Here is a 19,727-nt window from a genome sequence, read left to right as displayed (position 1 = left end):
CCAGGAAGTCTTTACTAGTATGTTCTCACTGATTTAAAAGCGACAATCCTGCCTCGCTGCCAAGTATTGCGTGAAAGTAGAGCAGCACAAATTAATCGAATATTAATGGCGATCATGATTTTTGCCTTCCCACAATTAAATGAACATGATGGACTGACCTTTTAAAATGCGTGCTCTGCTCATACAAAAAAGCAAGTGATTCCAAAACTAACAGTAATTCATTCCCATGATGCTGCTGAGAGGGATCACAGAGACCGGCTCGTCTGCCGACAGCACAGAGCTGAAGAGCTAACGTTAACGGAAGTTCCATTGAGTTACATTATGATGCCTTCAGGCTCTAATCCGTAACAATGAGTATTGAGCGATGGTAAATTATAGTACTATCATGATGCGTAATGTAATCTTGTAAAATGTATTTTTGTTGCGAGAAACTTGAATAAATCCAGTTGTTTGAAGGAGAAATTTTCACAGCAATATTAAAATTGATAATAGAGAGAGAAATATGACCTGTTTAACTTCCTAACACTAGCTCTATGCAGCTTATAATATATAATTCGATTTTTTTTTTTATCAAAGCAAATATTTAAATAAGCATACATTTATTTCCTAATCATTTGAATTTTGTGTTTTTATGCAAATAACCGCTATAGATGACAATAACAACGTAAAAAGAGACGTGGAATACATATATCATATACAAATATTTTGTCCCTAAAATCTATGAATAATGGCCATAATCGTGGAGCCCTACATGAAAGAGTCCATCATTGTAATGAGTGTACAGTTATAGAATCCAGCAGCGTTAGCGGGGACCTGCTGCCTCTGTGAAGTGGAGGATTGATGTGGCCCGGTGGGCAGGCCATGGGGGAATTGTTTGTTTATCCTCGTTACTGATTCTCCTCCCCTGTTGCCTCCCCCTCCCTCTTCAGGTGACCTTTAAACCAGATCTGTCCACAGCTGAGGTTCATGATGAAAACATCAAAGGACCTCTAAAGGTAAGGCAGGAAAGATGGAGGAGGCTGACGTTGTCTCACAATCAGCTGGAACATAACACACACATATTGCCGTTAATTACCATTCATTGATTATAAGATCATAGTGAATGTAGAAACAAGCACGAGATAATTGAAGCACTTCGCTTTGCAATTTAATTTCAGTCGATTTGTGATTCTTGTAGCGGCAAAATGGTTGTCTCATTACTCTAAAAGACATTAGATTTATCATTTGTAGCACATTAGGATGCCAGATAACAGCAGTCTGTCCGTCCCACAGGTGGGTGGTGTTGTGGAGGTGAAGAACCAGGATGGAGTTTACCAGGAAGCAACAATCAATAAGCTGACCGATGCTAGTATATATACTGTTGGTAAGTCAATAACAAGCTGTTTCTCCTCCTCCTCTCTCACAAAGGCTTGTACTCTCCCTACAGCGAGCTTACAAAAACATGTTTGTGTACAATAGAAATTCAATTTCGAGGGTTTGTATTTTCCTCTGCCTCAGCGTTATACTGAACCATCTTCAATCGATTCCCAAGAAAAGGTAAAGAAGTGATATTTCTCACAGTGCAGCAGGAATACTGAAAAGTTTCTATTCCTTAACATGCTCAGATTATTCAAATCTCCATTTACAATCCAAACCATTACTACCATTTGTGTGATTATTAAAATGTGCAGTAAAACTGGGGGCCAAACTGTATTATATTGTTATGTGAATATATTCCAAAATATTGTTCAGTCTGAAGCAAATAATGGGCAAGATAAAACCTTTAAATAAAAAGAACAAATGATGAAGAGGAAAAATATTTTTTAAAGAATTTTATTTTAGAGCCAGGGTCTCCAGTCTTTTTTCCTCTGAGAGCTAATTTGACAACATGTGTCAAGTGTCCGAGAGCTACTCATAGCACCAAGTTGTACATCGCCAATAACAGACATAATCCCTATCTTTATTTTTGGTCCTTTAATAATGTTTCACAGTCAACATTGAAATATTATACATAAATATTATATTATATTATACATATAAGTAATTTAACAAGCCAGCAGTGCTGGTAAATGCTGCAACTTCAGATAACTTTTATCGTCCAATATTTTTTCTTTCAAATAATGGATTGATTGTTTAGTCTATAATGTGTCAAAAAAGTGTGAAAACAAAATTGGATCGCGATTTTCCAGACTGACCAACAGTCCAAAACCCAAACGTATTGTATTGTATTTATAAATACACACAACAGGGAAAAGCAGCAAATTCTCATATTTGAGAAGCTGGACCCAGCAAATCTTTTGGATTTTTTTTGTCTGTGAAGAGTACACAGTTCCAGTGTTGGATAATCCAAAGTATACAGAGTATAGACTGCTGCTCAGATCTGTAGTCTCTCAGCAGCTGCTCGTCAGTTGAGCGTGCCCGTGGGGTTTCCCCTGTCTCGTCTCGGCACATTTTCATTCTTTTCATTCATCAACAAAAACATGAGTCACTGTTGAAGATACCTCAAGAGTTTTCCCCTCATTGTTGTCGCCAAGTACATATGAGCGAGCAGTGAATAATGAGATTTAATGATTTACACATCTGGGTCTGTCTTTGGGAGCGATGTGGCTGATGAAAGTGAAAGGAAGGTCCTTTAATATGATATATATTATTCATGCTTATTGTAAAAGTTAGTCTGTGGAGATTTAATATCCGTTGATAAATAAATAAAATCAGTAAATCCTCTGACACTTCACCACATCTCTTTTATTTTACCATTTACTCTGCGTCTAGCTGAGGGTCCTTGAAGCTGTAATAAAGCTGAAAGCGACTCCGTCACTGCCTGCTGGAGGATCTGTCTAAGCCTTATAGCATCATTTGTTTTTAACATTTCATAAATCAAGCAGACATTTTGTAACCGAGACCGGAGTTTATTTGTGCGTAAGTGTGTGTTTGTGTGTGTTGTCGCACACACAGCAGCTTAACAGTTTGTCCCTCATCTCTGCAGTGTTTGACGATGGCGATGAGAAGACCCTGAGGCGTTCCTCTCTCTGCCTGAAAGGAGCGCGTCACTTCGCAGAGAGCGAGGCAAGTATTTTGCTGTCCTGCAGTTTTATACCAGCCTCGATCCCTCCGCTTTCTATGGAACGGTTGGGGGTATGGGGTTGTCGGTGTATTACCTCGGTGTATTACCTACAGTAGATGACAGTCAGCACGCCCCGAGTTTGGAGAAGCAGACAGGAGTTACCAAACAGGAGCAAAGCAATGTACTGCTGTGGACGGGGCCGGCAGCAAAACGCTATGTTTAGAATATTTTCACCACTTTATCTTGTTGTCAGACACCCCTTTCCGATGGGGACCTGAACTGAAAGTGAAACTTATCTATACTTTGTCATCTGATGGTACATTTTTTTAGGTGAGCCTTTCTTTAAGGTGTCTGAAATACGTTTTGCTGCCGGCCCCGTCCACAGCAGTACATTGCTTTGCTTTCAAACTGGAGAAGTAATGAATGTAATCAACTGTAGGTAATACACTGACTATGGATAAGTAAGATAAGATAAAACACCCAACTATCCCTTTAAAACGCTGCTTATGAATGGTCCCAAACTGGCATTTAGAAGTTCGGCTGTGATACATTTCCAGGAAACTGATGTCACAGCACAGTTGCCAAATGTAAAGCGCCGCTTAAATCCCTCCATTTGTAACTGATGAAATCCCACAAAGAGATTTTCTTCCAGGTATACAAGATAAATCTCTTTGTCTTCCAATTTAGTGTCTGACAAGGTGGCACTGAAGCTCTTTGTTGTTGTTTGTCTCCCCTGCAGACACTCGACAGACTCCCGCTCACCAACCCCGAGCACTTCGGCACACCTGTCATCGGCAAGAAGGGCAACCGCGGCAGACGATCGAACCCAGTGTGAGTATCGCCCTCCGTCTCTACATCCTGCAGGGCTCATATCAAACTTAATATATCAGAGGGCTGTGATGCTGGTGGGGAGGGATTTTCTGTACCAATCCACTGTCATCAGTAACCGGCTGCCCTATTCTAAGTGTGCTGACAGCAGTTGAAATGAAATATTTACTCCTATCTCCGTCCCCTCATAAACTACGCCTGAGGCCTGGAAGTAGAGCGCCTCCTCGCCTCCTCCGGCTCCTTAATCACGCCGGGCTCTTGTGTGTGCATGCATGCTGGAGAGGCAGCGTTAGCACGGCATGGTCCTGCTGAATATCATCTATTTAACTCAAATGTTCCAGTGGGTGTTTTATGCTCTGATGTGCCGACTCCTGGGAGGCTGCAGAGTTTTCATCTGGGAATAGGAACTGCTGAGGGCTTTCTGGCGCTGGATATAATTGTGGCTCCTCTCTGTTATAAAAGAGGACACTCTGCTACATAATCTCGTTCTCTGACACCCCTCGCTAATGGCTCTCAGAGAAAAGTCAATATTACTCTAAACATTGATGCAATATTGACTTGGGTCTTTCCCAGCTGCACATTAGCACCTTGGACCTGTTGTCTTCCTGTGCACTAATACTGGCTTAATTTTGGATTTACAAGGATTGACAATGCAGTGGAGATTACTGGAAAAAGACATTGTATGAGAAAATGTATTCTTCCGTCAACATTTTGAGACTTAATGCTTATTTGCTTTCTTGCTACGGGTTAGATGAGAAGATAGATACCTCTCTCGTGCCTGTACGCTAAATATGCAGCTACAGCCAGCAGGTGATTAGTTCCTCAGTTGGAAACAGGAAAAACAGCCAGCCTGGCTTCGTTCAAAGATCCACTGACTAGCACCTCTGAATCTCACCAATTAACACATTATCTCTTGTTTGTTTAACTGTGAGGTTTCTAGGGAAGCAGCAGAAAGTTACAAAGGAAGTTACTGCTCTCCGCCAGGAAATAGTCTGGTGGATTACAAACCACGACCGGCCGTTTTTTTTACACCTCAGTTTTTGTAGTGATTCAGCACTTGAGATTGAATGTGTTAAATGACTAATATGTAATATATTTACTGTAATAAATCATAAAATGACCGTATGTCATGTCATCAGAGATTAAGGAAACATGCTAAATTGAAATACTGGCTTCTCCGACAACAATGCTACAGCCAGTATGTTCTCCTTCGAAATTGGGAGTGGGCAAATATGATTGCTTTATGCAAATGTATGTATATATTTATTATTGGAAATCAATTAACAACACAAAACAATAACAAATATTGTCCGAAAACCCCCACAGGTACTGCATTTGGCAAAAAAAATATGCTCAAATTATAACATGGCAAACTCAAACCCAGCAGGCAACAACAGCTGTCAGTGTGTCAGTGTGCTGACTTGACTATGACCTGCCCCAAACTGAATGTGATTATCATAAAGTGGGCATGTCTGTAAAGGGGAGACTTGCGGGTACCCATTTTCATTCACATATCTTGAGGTCAGAGGTCAAGGGACCCCTTTAAAAATGGCCTTGCCAGTTTTATCATGTTAACTTCGACAGCCCTGGAATTAAAGTTCATTTTTATTTTATTTTTATTAGTTTTTTACGCAGGCAATATAGTTTCAGTTTAGTTTTATTTTTTCGTAAAGGATATCATTTTTATTTAGTTTCAGTTTACTAAAAATATTGTTCACTGCTTATTGTCTTTCCAATTTTAGTTTACTATAATAGCCCTGCCTCTAGCTTCATATTTAGAGTACAGACATGAGAGTGGTGTCGATTTTCTCATCTAACTTCCAACAAGAAAGCGAATAAATACATTTCCCAAAATGTCGAACTATTCCTTTAAATTACTGTCATAAAACTAAGGATGACTGTCAGGTATCCCCACTACAATAGTCATTATATGTGGAGGAAACTCTTTCCTACATGAATTGTCGTATCTCCCTTGTTGAGTGGCTAGAGTGCTTTGTTTATGACTTTGATTCACAGCTTAGTTGTTGTTGTAGTAGTAGTAGCAGACTGGCTGATTTACTGCTCTTGAGTTGTGCCAAACAGCGTGTGTGTGTGTGTGCGGTGTGTGTACATAGAGTTGTGCTCAGAGCAGGCCTAGTGAGGCATAAAAAGAGGACGGAGGATCTGTTTGCCTGCTGGTGCTGCTGCTTGCCCGATCACTCAGAGACACGGCTGCCCCGTCTGCTGCCCGCGGTCGGAGCGCCAGGATGACTGTCAGACAGCAGAGCACGAGCCGGCTCGTCAATACACTGATCCTAATGAGCGGGCTCATCAGTAGAGCGGGCCTTATGTGTCGCTGTGCTACATAATGATACGACTAGAGAGGTTTTGTTGTGCTGTGGATTGTTAGTTGGAGACCTTTTGATGTTAAATGAAAAGATGATTGGTTAGCAGAAATATTCTGCCTGAGAGAGCAGCGCACGCAATGTTATTTTCATAACCTGTTATATATAGCATGGAGTTCATATTTTTCTGTTTTTATTATGGCTGTCAAATTTAATGCGTTAACATCAGCATCATATTAAAATAGAAAACTTAAGGAATCCATTGGTACCAACCATGTAAGACTAGCTTGTCACAAAAGGTGGTTAAATAACGCTCTAAACTTGCGCTAAATTTTATTTTAATCGACCGACAGCCCCAATTTTTATACAGCAGTGCTACACTAGTATGTAAAAATGGAGATAAATTAACGGCGCCACTTTTCCCAATGTGATGAATGTAAAAGAACGTATTTATGAGCATCCGCATGCTGACTGTACCTTCCCTAAATTGCAGTCCGTTTTGAGTAAACTGCCCTTTTCTCCCACAGCCAAGAAGAAGAAGCGTCTTCATCCTCCAGCGAAGAAGAGGAGAGCGACCAGCGGCAGAATGAGGATCTGTTCGGCAAAGTGGTCTGCGTGGAGGGGGTCGCCACCGGGGACAAAAAGAAGACCACGTGGTATCCTGCTCTGGTGAGCTCATAGTCTCCCTTCCTTCACTGCCCTCTGCTCCATCACTGTGAAGAAGCAGCGCTGCTGGTCCACCAGTACGCTCACAGCGTTGTGCCATTTCATCTAAACGCCTGCTTATGTAACCTCAGCAGGATTATCTTATTGCGTAACACCCACCATCGAATGTTGGAAATATGTATGTTCTTGCGGTTAAATAGCTGATTTCTATAAATATTCTTTGCAGAAGCTGCCTGCCTTCTGTAGTTTGAAGAATTTCAGAAAGCAAAAGCTCTTATTTTGAAGGAAAAAGATATGACTTGTTCTCTTGTGCAACAACGCAGCACAAACACAATGTTTTCAGTCTTTTCCAATCCATTTGTTTCCACCCACCCATAACTCTCAGCCACAGTTAGCACACTATGAAATGGTGTGACAGGGGTTGTTTGTTTTTGTAAGTGCTACAAGTAGAACTGGGAGAATGGGAGAGGGTGGGGAAAGCTGTCCCTTTAACTGTGTAGTCAGCAGCGCCCCGCCTCCAGGGTTTGTTGTTCTTGGCTTGCTGTTGACTGAGCTCAGTGCTGCCTCCCTGTGACAGCCCAGAGAAGTACATTACACAGTAGCTTATCATTATTTACACTGGGACTGTATGTTAGAGGGGTGGAGTAGTACACTGGTAGACGTCTCATGCAACAGATGATACACGGCTGTAACAACACAGTGTTCTCCCTAAGATCACAAGTCAAAAGAAACATGTGTGAGCTGCTTTTATTCCACGTTTGCAGCGCAGCATATGTGTCACAGAGGGAAACGCTATCACAGAGCAAACGTGAGTCATAGCGCTCATGTAAAAGCATCCACCCTGCAGGCCTATGTGTGTGTGTGTGTGTGTGTGTGTGTGTGTGTTTGTGTGTGTGCTGTACATACAGAGAGAGCCGGAGCAAGCAGGCAGAGTCTTGGTGGAAATCAAATCTCCATAACGGCAGTGCTGCCTCCTGTGGGTTAGACCCTGGCACTGGAACAGCTCCCACTGTTGTGCTCCTCAACTCCAGTAAACAGCAGCAGCACATGCTGCGAGTGGGTGCGCAATCCCCCCCCCTTACACATCGCTCTTCAACCCGCACGCTTGTTAGTCTTCATTTCGTAGACGGCGTATTTTGTAATCCATCAGCGTGGCCTTTTCCTGAAACTACTTTAGTCATTGACTCATACTCTGACACCCCCCCTCCTTTCCTGCCTCCAATCTACTGTCTCACACACACACACATACAAACACACACACACACACACACACACACACACACAGTGCCACCTCGTCTGACCTCTTGACTGTCTCTTGTTTCTGTGCAACAAGGTCATCTCCCCAGACTGCCACGACGACGTGACTGTGAAGAAGGACAACATCTTCGTCCGCTCCTTCAAGGATGGAAAATTGTGAGTCATCACTAATGTGCTGAAAGCCCCACTTTGTGTGAAGTAGACCTGCAGCAATGATTGTCAGTAGATTGACATTTTCATTATCAATTAATACATCAATTATGCTTTGAACTAATTATGTAATCAACAAAGTTAGGCCTTAGCATTGCTTACTGATTAGTGAAGGACTAAGGGGTATTCAATTCATGTTAAAACAATCTTTGAGAAGTAAACAAGCAAATTACTTTCACTTGACAAATTATCTAAATTGCTCTTTCATTAATCTGTAAATCCATTAATCAGCTAATCATTTAGTACTAGTGTAAAACATCCCCAACAGGAGTCTCTGAGTAATTGTTTTAATTGAATATATGTGCAGTGAACCTTTGCAAAAAGAAGTACATGCACTGCGTTGTATATCGACAAAGGAAACGCTTGAGTGCACTCAGTTGTAAGATGTGGCTGCACAATATAAGTATAGTATTTGCAAATATTTTAGATGATTTTGTTACTTTTTTTTCATTTCATGCCTTTTATATATTCATTGTAATTAGGGCTGCAACTAACGATTATTTTCATTGTCCATTTTTTCCACAAAGATAATCAGTTTACTGTCATAGAGGAGTAAAGAAACCAGAAAATATTCACATTTAAGAAGCTGGGATCAGAGAATTTTTACTCTTTTTTTTCTTAAAAAAAATACTCAAAGCGATTAATCAATTATCAAAATAGTTGGTGATTAATTTAATTGTTGACAACTAACCGATTAATCGTTGCAACTCTAGACAGATTAATCGAGGATGAAAATAATCGCTAGTCGCAGCCCTAATTTGAGATGTATCTCTTAAAGTGTGGTTAGAGGAAAACATATCCTATTGAGTCTTACAAGTAACTAACTTGTCGTATGAAATTTAATAACGTGTTCTGAAGAAATGAGCACGAAATGAACAGAGCCATCTTTTCATAGTAATTTTTGTTGCTGACGTGATGTTGAGTTGTTGGGGAGTTTGTTCATTCCACTGCTCATTAGTAAACTTCTTTCACGACTAATGAAAACTAAACAATTAATCGTTGCAGCTCTCAAATCTCTGTTATCACATAATTTGAGGGAGCTCTGTCGGACGACATTTCCACCTCTTGACCAGTTTAAATGACACATTTGTTTGCAGTTTCAGAAGAATATAACCTCAGATTTTGCAACAAGAGTTAAGATACTGCGAGCCGTGTTATTTTATTGTCCTAAGGCTGTAAGTTACTGGTGAGCTAAGGTAGTGCAGCTTTCCTGCAGCCTGCCCTCGGCGTGGACACACACAGACAGAGTGTTTTGTCTGTGGCAAAGAGAGCAATAAGTCCTGTCAGGAGTCTACACATAGCTGGTGGTTTGTAACTGCAGTCTCTCTCTGTGTGTGGGTAGAAAAACAGCCCACACTCGACATGGCATTAATCTGGTGTTTGCTTGCTCTTCCAAACTGTCGACTTTTCTGTCTGTTTGAATTCCACCGATGAGCCTTGAGACTGCATTCCTTACCGGATACCCTCGCGTAACTCATCAGCATGGCGATGAAAATCTGCAGCCGAAGACACATTCGCAGCAGCGAAGTGTGAAAAAGTCGCTCTTATCGCTTGTATTTTGGCTAATAGTCAGGTGAAGGATAGAGCTGACGAGAGAGATAAGATAAGAGATGATAAATCCGAGAAGACCTGGAAGTCATATACTTGTGAAGTATTTCCCGTGATGGCTTTTGTTGCAAATTACAGCGCGCTGTAGCAGTTTTCCTTTCTCTTCCGCAGCAATTTGATTTCACTCAGTGAAATCAGCACAGTGTGTCCACGGGTAGACGCAACAAATAATAATGTAAGAAGTCGGAAAATCGATATCATTGTTAATGAGATTTTCTGGTTAGTTTCCCTCCGATCCTTATTACTTTTATGTGGATGGAATAGCAAAGATGAGACGTGCATATCATTACCGTTACTGATGTTATGTTACGGTTTGATCCATCACAGGTTTTGTGATGCTGCACCACAGGGCCGGCTTAAGGCTTGGGACATATACAGTAGATGGTTGCCAAGGGAGCCTCCTTCCTCTAAAAAAAAAAATAATAACATTAAATAAAACCCCCAAATAATGCTAGTGGGCGCCCAGCATTCTGTATTGAGGTTACAAATGAACAAATATAAATATATATATATGCCTAGGGCACCAAAAGGGGTAGAGCCGGCCCTGCTGCACCATTTCCTTTTCCATTCTTTTACAACAAACAATCCGCTCGTCATTGTTTGTTATTCTACATTTTATCATTTATGTCAGCCTCTTTTTCGGCTATTATTAGTTATTCTAACTTGCTGTCCTCTATGTGATTTTTTTTTTTTTTAAAAAGGGGGTCACATCCATGAGCCATGTGACTTTCCCCGCACAGCGCCGGGGTCAGCGTGTTCGCTCTCCTCTGGAGACTTTGGTATTGTTGTTAGTGATAACCATTCAGCGTGCCTTTGAAAAACAATGGCTCTGGAAAAACATTTTCTTAGGGAAAGCAAGGTCACATAGAGAGGGGAATTTTCAGGAAGGGGTTCTTCTTATTTAGTCAGATCTGGTTACCATAGTAACAATGGAAACAAGCGGTTTCTATTTTTTTCTCGTTTGGCCAGCTTTTAAAGCAGCCTATGCGATTGCCGTACACAGAAAAAGACAGTTTGATCACTGAGTAGGTTTTTAACTAAGACTCTCACTATCGGTTAAACAAAACTGGGATATGTACTATAATATATATACTATATTTTAAAGTATAATGAGAACTAAGATCTAACTAAGATCTAAGATACTCTATAACAAAGATTACGCATTATTAGCTCCGCCAATGGTTTGAAATGGCATACACTTCCTGTCCCCTAAATGGGCGTGGTCGTTTGGAAGTGTTGTGAACGGTGTGTGGATGGATGGAAGCAGATTGGGTTATATTTGCTTAATGTATTTATATTTTCTTTTGCTAACATTTGATATTGACACAGCTAAGTCTCCTAAAGGGCGGTTGCGAAACCCACGTGTGACAGATACGAGAAACTGACTCTCAGTGCGGCGTCTCCTTTCTGAACTGTCTCTGCTAAGATGGTGAACATTGTTAACATATATCTGATAAAAATCAGCATGTTGTCATTGTGAGTATGTTAGCGTACTGATGTTAGCATTTAGCTCAAAGCACCGCTGTGTGTAAGTACAGCCTCACAGAGCTGCTAGCGGGGCTGTAGACTCTTAGTCGTTTATCTTTTTGCTCATCTCAATGAAAAAGTCTTTGTGGGTGAACCAGTGCCATTCTAATAACATACTCAATACAATTTCTTTCTTTAGAAAATGTCATTTTATCAAGGTGTCTGTTTTCTAAGAGCTCTTTTAGCTGCAATATACTTGTTTTTTTTTCTTCACTTCATGATGAATCTGGTCATTGGATCAGCTCAGCTGCCTACAGATACCACACAACAAATCGTCTCTCTGGCTCACTCGCCGAGCCTCTGACTGCTTTCAGCTTACAAGCTCCACTGATCCATCTATCCGCCAAATCATCAACACTTTGCCCAACTGCTGGAGGAGAGTAGGCTGTGAATGCAGTCATGTCTGCTCAGGTTTTGAGGTTGTTATAATTGCTGTAAGATTAAAACCTCCCCCTGCCAGTGGTTTAATTAACCAGACTTTAAGGGGGGGGTTTATAGTCCCACATTTGTTTCGGGAAAACAAACATCTTGCTTAGATTTTGGTTGGCTTACTACTTACTTGTTTGGCTTTACCGTAGAGCTGAACCTTGATGTAGTAACACTCAGTACTGTACGTCACTTCTGTGCACATATTAATCAGAGTTGCTTTGTTTTGCAGTAACACTGTGCTGCGGAAGGACGTCCGCGAGATGAACAGCGATTGTCCTCCAAAAGCCGACGCAGGGCTCAAACCAGGTGAGTTAAAACTAAAGCTTTAAGAGGTGAATCTCACAGAACTGGTGCATACTAGCTCGTACCTAGTTCCCGACATCTGTGGGCTGGTCCGTGTGTTGACACACTTGGCAGAAAACTGAGCTGCAGCGAAGACAGACTGAGGAAAGAGAAGTTTTGTTTTTTGTTCTGGGGAATGCAGCGGCTGAGAGCTCCTGTCACTGTCGAGTCTATTTTTATTTGAAGTCCTCTCCAGGCTTTTTATATAGTGCCCCCGTTTTTCTGCTGCAGAGCTCTCACTCATTCATAATTACAGTTAGGAAGCAGCTTTGTATCATCCCAGTCTTGGTATTCACAGGTGGTTGACTCACAACTGTGATATTTTCCGCATTACAAACCCGTAAAACAAGCATCTGCCAAGGTGGTTAGATGCTACTTAAACCCACCTGTGACATTGTGGCTGAACGCCTTGGCTGCTCTGCGTCACTGCATATACACTCCTGACAGATTTTCATGCTGCTTTCTTCCATGGCTGCTTCTTCTTCTCGTGTTTATGTCAAAATGTATTTTTTTTTACACTGTCCTATTTATTTATTTTTTTATATGAGGATTGTTATTTTTAGATTGTAATAACGATTGTATAAGCAGTGTTTTTTGTAAACCAATAGTTCTAGTATTTAGCCTGATATTCTCTGGTTTTATTCAATACAATTCACTGTTTGATTGCTTCAGTACTAGGGATGTACTGAATAGTTCATTATGTTGACATTCAAATTCATTGTGTTTAAACTAGAGCTGTCAATCGATTGAAATAATTGATCCCATGATTCTCCATAGTTAATCGCAATTAATCACAAATTAATTACACATTTTTTATCTGTTCAAAATGTACCTTAAAGGGAGATTTGTCAAGTATTTAATACTCTTATCAACATGGGAGTGAACAAATACGCTTGCTTTATGTAAATGTATGTATATATTTATTATTGGAAATCAATTAACGACACATGACATTTTCTCCTCGCCAAAATGTAGCGCAAATTTTGAGCTTTATTTCACCTCCTTGACGACAAGCTAGTATGACATGGTTGGTACCAATGGATTCCTGAGGTTTTTCTAGTTTCAAATGATGAATCTTTACTTAAGCTTAAAACTGGAGACCGCTACAACCTCCGAAAGATCGATTGCATTAATGCGTTAAGTGGTAAAATGATGCACACAGAGGGAGGCATGCAATGAGGAGTTATATTCATTAAAGAACTTTGATTTAATTTAAAAAAAGACTTCAAATTGAGGATTTTGTTCGAGGATTTTGAATTTTTCTTTAGGGTGATCAGGGTTAGAAATTAGCACCAGCCATCAGCCAAATGCTGGTGAAATATGCAAGTGGCTACTAGATTTTCTTCACTCACTAGCCAAAAAAACAATAGTAATTTAGTGAGTGGATTTTGGAATCAACCATTTTTTGTCTACCTGCCACCGTGGCAGGTAGACAAAAAATGTAATTTCCAATCCTATTGATTACATCATAAGATACGACGACAGATATTCAAAGCTTCATTCGAAAACCTCAATAGAAGCTTCCAGTGTAGAAAAAAAAGACAATTAGTACAGCGCTGTTCAATACTGGGCTTGTACATATGCAGACACGCATATACATGCACATCCAGCATCCTACCCTCCAAACACTCAGTGACAGATGTTATGAGGTTTAAATCAAAAAAGGATGGTCTTAAATTTAGATTACTGGCCTTGTGTTTTATTGATTCATGGTGTGTTTTCACTTGAAGCATCACGTTGTTTGTATTTCATGTACAAGATGTTAAAAGCAATCAAATTGAAACATCTGTTCATGTCTTAGACCTATTTTCATGCTAAATAAACAGAGCTGTCTCTGCAGAATGATTTAGCTGTAGTGTTGCCAGCATCAGGGAATGACAGGCAGCGCTCATTGGGAGTGGTTGGTATGTAATATTATTACTGTGTGTGTGTTTGACAGCACTGGACGCCGCCTTGGAGTTCCTGCAGCAGTTTGTCGTGCCCGGCACCTGGAAGACAGAAGTGAAAGAAGAAAGTTCCAGCAGCGAGGATGAGGATGAAGAGGAAGAGGAAGGGCAGGGAGAAGATGCCAAAGGCGAAGACGAGGAGGTAGAGGCAGAACCCTGCACATGCTTTTATCCCCACAACCTCCACAAAGTAGAAAAAAAAAGACCCTCAAACTGTCTTGTTTCCCGTCTGCAGGAGGAGGTGGAGCCGTTCCCAGAGGAGCGGGAGAATTTTCTGCAGCAGCTCTACAAGTTCATGGAAGACAGAGGTGAGCCCAGAGAGCAGATACAAGTGATGTTTCTTCAAAACAAACATTTTATTTTGAAGGTTCAAAGTGCAGCTTTAGAATCAAGTACCTGTTGGGACATATTCTTCAGGTTGAGTTGAGTTAAAAAATAATGCAAATCTGAATACTGCCTCCAATGCTGCTGAAAACTAATTCCAGGTAGCTTTTAAAAAGGGTTTGTAAAAGGTTTGCAGTTAGAGAATAAACAGCAGGCAGTTTAATGAGCAATTTTCAGCAGATTTCTAATTGTATCTTTGTGTGTACCATGTCAACCCGTGATGTGTTTCTCCTCCACAGGAACTCCCATCAACAAGCGGCCTGTTCTGGGCTACAGGAACCTGAACCTGTTCAAGCTCTACAGGCTGGTGCACAAACTGGGAGGCTTTGAAAAGGTGAGTGCCACTTTGACAGCGCTTACTTCCTCGCAGCGTAGCATGACTGCGGTCACACTTGTCTCGTTTGATGTTGACCGACTCCGTCTTCCCTTTTTGTTGTCCCGTGTCTGAGCAGATTGAAAGCGGCTCCGTTTGGAAGCAAGTCTATCAGGATCTGGGAATCCCTGTGCTCAACTCAGCTGCCGGCTACAATGTCAAGTGTGCTTACCGCAAGTACGTACAGCCGCTGCCTCCACAGCTGCTCCAAGCTTTCAACTCTTTTGGGCAGATGCAGCTTTTGTTTCTGTAGTTTTTCACCAAGACTGACATGCAGTCGGTAGTCTGTTTTACTCTTTTAATGTCCATCTGGATGCCTTTTGTGCTACTTTTACAGTCTTCTTTGTTTTTAGCAAATTCCTCAAGAATAAATTAAGCTTTTGTGTTTGCAAGATTGTCTATTAGCGGTGCCATGAGTGATGGACTATGTACATTATTAGACTTTTCTGGATGTGTTGACGAGGAGTGTTTTATCACCCAGGTACTTGAATGGATTTGAGGAATACTGCACCTCCACCGCCATCACCTTCAGGATGGACCTCCCTTTGAAACAGGCCCCCAAGGCGGAGGTGAAGTCTGTCGGGGAGGCAGGAGGACCACCTGCCACCTCCTCCTCCAGCTCAGAAGAGAAGAAAGACCCGGTGGATGGGGAACCTTGTTGCACGCAGTCTATAGTCTGCAAGGTGCATTCTCCTTAATACTACTTGATTCAACTTATGTTTGATATGGTTTACGGGTTATTATAATAAAATCATCCCTCTCTCACAGGACGAGAAGCCTGAGTTGCCCCAAACCAAAATGGAGCCCGAACCATCAAAAACGGAGGGAAAGGACAGCGAAAACGACGACGACGACGATGACAACGACGACGAAGAGGAAGGCGGTCCCCTCAAGGGAGACGCAGACGAGGGCTCGTCGACGGCTCGCCTCGGAGCGGAGAACATAAAGGAGGAGCGCGACGAGGAGCAGGAGAGCAAAGACAACTCTGGGTAGGTGGTCTGAAAGGATGGTCCCTCCACCAGGGTGGTAAAAAAAAATATCCTCATGGCACAAACACGAGCTCCATGCAGCGCCCCTGCATGGTGACACTGTGTTAACATTCAATCTGACCTCCAAGAGCTAAAAGTTTCCAAAGGACCTGAGGCATTCACTTTCCTTGGTGGCAGTAGAAATCTAAAAGACCTTTAGCAGATGAGGAGCAGCGACCCTTCTGACCTTTAATGACACTAATATCCAGTATACCCACAATCCACCTCTACCTGCTAACCAGAGAGAGGACCGCTCTCCTCTCTCTCTCTCTCTAACTAAGCTCTTACCCACTGTCCTCTGTGCTATTATTATTTCTCGTGGCTTAGTCGGCATTAGCTGGCAGAGACATTTTAGAGCACCAAAGCCTGACTGCTACCTTTCACCTGGCATGTCATGCTGTGCTCTCTCTCTCTCTCTCTCTCTCTCTCTCTCTCTCTGTTTCTTTCTCTCTCTCTCTCTCTCTCTCTCTCTCTCTCTGTTTCTTTCTCTCTCTCTCTCTCTCTCTCTTTATGGCTGGGATTGTCTGACCGTGGCCAGCCTCTCTCACTCTGTGCACACAACATGGCTGTGCGCTTCTTGATTTCTGCCCTCTCCTGATCTCTCTCTCTCTCTCTCTCTCTCTCTTGCCGTGTTTCCATTCACATATTTTGATTTGCATTTTGTAGTATTGCATCAGAAACGCTGTATGGAAACTTCAAAATTCTATAAAACATCCTCAATTGCGAAAAAAAAAAAGAAAGTTTTTACACTCACTTGAGGTGTTTTTTGCCTTTGTCGAAAAAGAACTGATGCGCTAAATCATGGATATATTAATGACACTTGGTTGTAGGTGGGCTCCTGTTCATTCCTATGAGAGCTAATCAGTGTTGCATGAAGCCAAAATGGCTCGACTGCCGAGTGACAAAGTACCTGGATCATCCGGCGATGTTCCGCATCCATTGGGCCCATTGAGCAGGCGCAGGAGCCTTTCTTTTAACCCCGCCTCCCAACCCTCGCTCCAGCATCGGTCTGGATCTCATTCACATATACATGATTCAGCCATCAGTGCATTTTACAACTTTTAGGACCTAATGATTTAAATAAGCACTATTCAAGTGTTCATACTGGGAAGTTGATTTACCTCAAAAAAATTATCCGCTGAGTTACAGACGTCTCTTTCCCAATGTGAGTCTATGGGAAAAAGTCTTTTTGGGCCCAATGGCATCAGGTGACGGACACAGAAGTTGTAGTACCACCGTTTGGCCACAAAATATCGAGGTATTGACACATATCAATACTGAATATTTGAAATGGTTTCAACTCTCATTTTGCACAGTATCGATATACAGGTACCAGCTGCACTTTCCGCTCTCTCTTCTCTCTGACAGCGAGTTAACACACACACACACACACACACACACCGTTATTTATCTTTTGATAAAAAAACTAAAATTTGATGCCTTTTCCCGTGGTATCGAATATCAATATTTTTTTAGGTATTGTATCGAAGTTAGAAATTCCAGTATTATGACAACACTATCACTGGCGGATTACTGGATGATCTGACCAACTACGCTGTAGCTGAGTTTATTCACTCCAAACCAGTCGATGGAAATGCGCCTAATTCGCATTTCTTTTTTTTGCGATATTTCAAAAGTTCGCTTGACAATTTAATGGAAACTAGGGAGATAACCCTCATGGCATCGCATGGTATTAAACAATTATTTGTATTATTATTATAATTATTAGTATTACTATCAGTTACAATGACCCTTAAAGGAATAAAAATCTGAATTATAAACAATAAAAAATCAATTTTTGCTACTATACTGTGTTATATGACTTGAGCATGTTCGTTTTAATGTTAGCAGCACTAAAGTATTTTAAATTAACTACTAAATGAAAAAATAACATCAGCTGTGAGTTTTTAAAATAATGTCCTATTATTATTAACAACTAACATATAGTGTAGGTGAGTGACAGAGCAGCCAGACTGCTCCTGTCTGTATCTTTACCTCACACACTTTTTTCAATATGTTTGATAACCGTCAACTTTCATACCACGGTATACCTTGATACCGATATGGAACCCTAATGGAAACACAGCTTCTCTCTCTGTCTCTCTCTCTCTGTCTCTCTCTTTGTGTCTTTCTCTCATTTTTTGGCTTTTCGATGTTCAGCTTTATTAAATGTTCTATGTGTGTGAGTGTTATCACTGATGCATTAGCACACTAGACGCAAGATAGTGCTTCAGAGGCCGTAAACCTTTCAGAGGAAAAAGTGACTTTCAGTGTTGACAAATGAGAAATGGTTCTGGGAAGATGTATGGTTTGGTCTCAGTTAGCTATTGTTTCCTTGTTCAGTGCTCTGTGCCTATTTTAGATCTGTTTGTTCACCCTCCACCACCCATCCTTGACACGTGTGTTGAGGTTGTTTGGGCTACTGGGGACAGGCTAGAAAACACTGCAACAGCAGTTTTTTTTTATGTGTCTGGTTGAAGGGATTGCACAATTCCCCAACTTTAGGATGTTCTTATCACACACTGTTGCTCCGAGTATCCCCCTCTCTGTAGTTTTTATCATCAGTGGCCTTGGGCTCGCGACAGTATGATCATGCTGATTACCATCACATGTGGACTGATCCTTTTGGCTTTGTCAGGATCAGTAGTCCTGCGGATGATGTGGTAGTGTGAGGGTTTACAGATTCAGCTGCAGGCTGATCTGATCTTTGCTGATGATATCAGACCCGTTCAATGTTTACAGCCTGTAATCTGGACCTGCAGTGTGTGTGTGGATCACATTTTCATTCCAGCAGCGCAGACTGTGTGTAGCCAGTGAGAGCTGGTTTACAATGAGCTTAAATGGGAAAATTGTGTTTTAATTTATATTAATGAGCGCAATTAATTAAATAGAAGGAAACTCCTGTTCGACAGAGATGTTAAGTAACTACCTAAGTACCTTTTTTTATTTTTTTATTTTATGAAGCCGAATCAACTGTTCGATTGGTGTGTACGGTGTACTGCCCACTTGGACTGACTCGCCAGCCTTTCTCTGTGGATGTTTCAGTGCGTATCAATGCACATTGACTGAAGTTGAATTGTGCAGGTTTTGATGAAATTACAAGTCGTGATGGCAAGTGATTCTTTCGGTTAATTTGTTTAGGGCTGCAACTCGTGATTATTTTCATTATTGATGAATCTGCTGGCAGTTTTTTGATTAATCGTTTGGTCTATAAAATTAACATAAAAGTGAAAAATGCCCATCACAAGCTCCTAGAGTCATAGGTGACGTCATCAAATGTCTTGTTTTGTCCAATCAACAGTCCAAAGCCCCAAAATATTTAGGGATGCACGATATGGATTTTTTTTAGCCGATACTGATAATTACCTGCTTCTCATGGCCGATACGATAAGATAATCAATAATTTCACATTTTTGTATTTTAAAAAGAAGTTCATAACCAAGCCAAGCCCCATGCCACGCCGCGCCGCAAAGCTTTGAATAACTTCGAATATTTCTCACTGAAGCTTCGAAGCCCAAAATATGGTATTCGGGACAGCCCTAGTATTATCGGATACATACAGTACATAATAATTAAAATTTCCCATTATCTGCGATAAATATATATATATATATCGTGCATCCCTAAAAATATTCAATTTACTATAGTGTAAGACCAAGAGGCCAAGAAAAATGGCAAATTTTCACATTTGAGAACCTGGAACCAACAAATGTTTGGAATTTTTTCCTTGAAAAACGACTTAAACGATAAATCAGTTATTCA

General features: G+C 41.1%; 1 protein-coding gene across 4 annotated transcripts in view; it reads left to right on the top strand.

Annotated features, from left to right (window-relative positions):
• arid4b (AT-rich interaction domain 4B) overlaps positions 1-19,727 on the top strand; it is a 72,547-nt gene that overhangs the window by 43,542 nt on the left and 9,278 nt on the right. For all 4 annotated transcript variants that reach the window (XM_074646594.1, XM_074646596.1, XM_074646595.1 and 1 more), the window contains exons 4-16: positions 930-995; positions 1,273-1,363; positions 2,966-3,045; positions 3,783-3,874; positions 6,723-6,864; positions 8,195-8,274; positions 12,122-12,198; positions 14,174-14,322; positions 14,416-14,488; positions 14,804-14,898; positions 15,017-15,114; positions 15,419-15,620; positions 15,706-15,926. In XM_074646594.1, coding sequence (XP_074502695.1) covers positions 930-995; positions 1,273-1,363; positions 2,966-3,045; positions 3,783-3,874; positions 6,723-6,864; positions 8,195-8,274; positions 12,122-12,198; positions 14,174-14,322; positions 14,416-14,488; positions 14,804-14,898; positions 15,017-15,114; positions 15,419-15,620; positions 15,706-15,926 — 1,466 coding nt within the window. The remainder of the gene's footprint in view (positions 1-929; positions 996-1,272; positions 1,364-2,965; positions 3,046-3,782; positions 3,875-6,722; positions 6,865-8,194; positions 8,275-12,121; positions 12,199-14,173; positions 14,323-14,415; positions 14,489-14,803; positions 14,899-15,016; positions 15,115-15,418; positions 15,621-15,705; positions 15,927-19,727) is intronic.

This window comes from Sebastes fasciatus, chromosome 9 (genome assembly GCF_043250625.1).
Source record: "Sebastes fasciatus isolate fSebFas1 chromosome 9, fSebFas1.pri, whole genome shotgun sequence".
NCBI lineage: Eukaryota > Metazoa > Chordata > Actinopteri > Perciformes > Sebastidae > Sebastes > Sebastes fasciatus.
The sequence above is the reverse complement of the archived record's forward strand: the minus strand, read 5'-3'. Positions and strand labels throughout refer to the sequence as shown.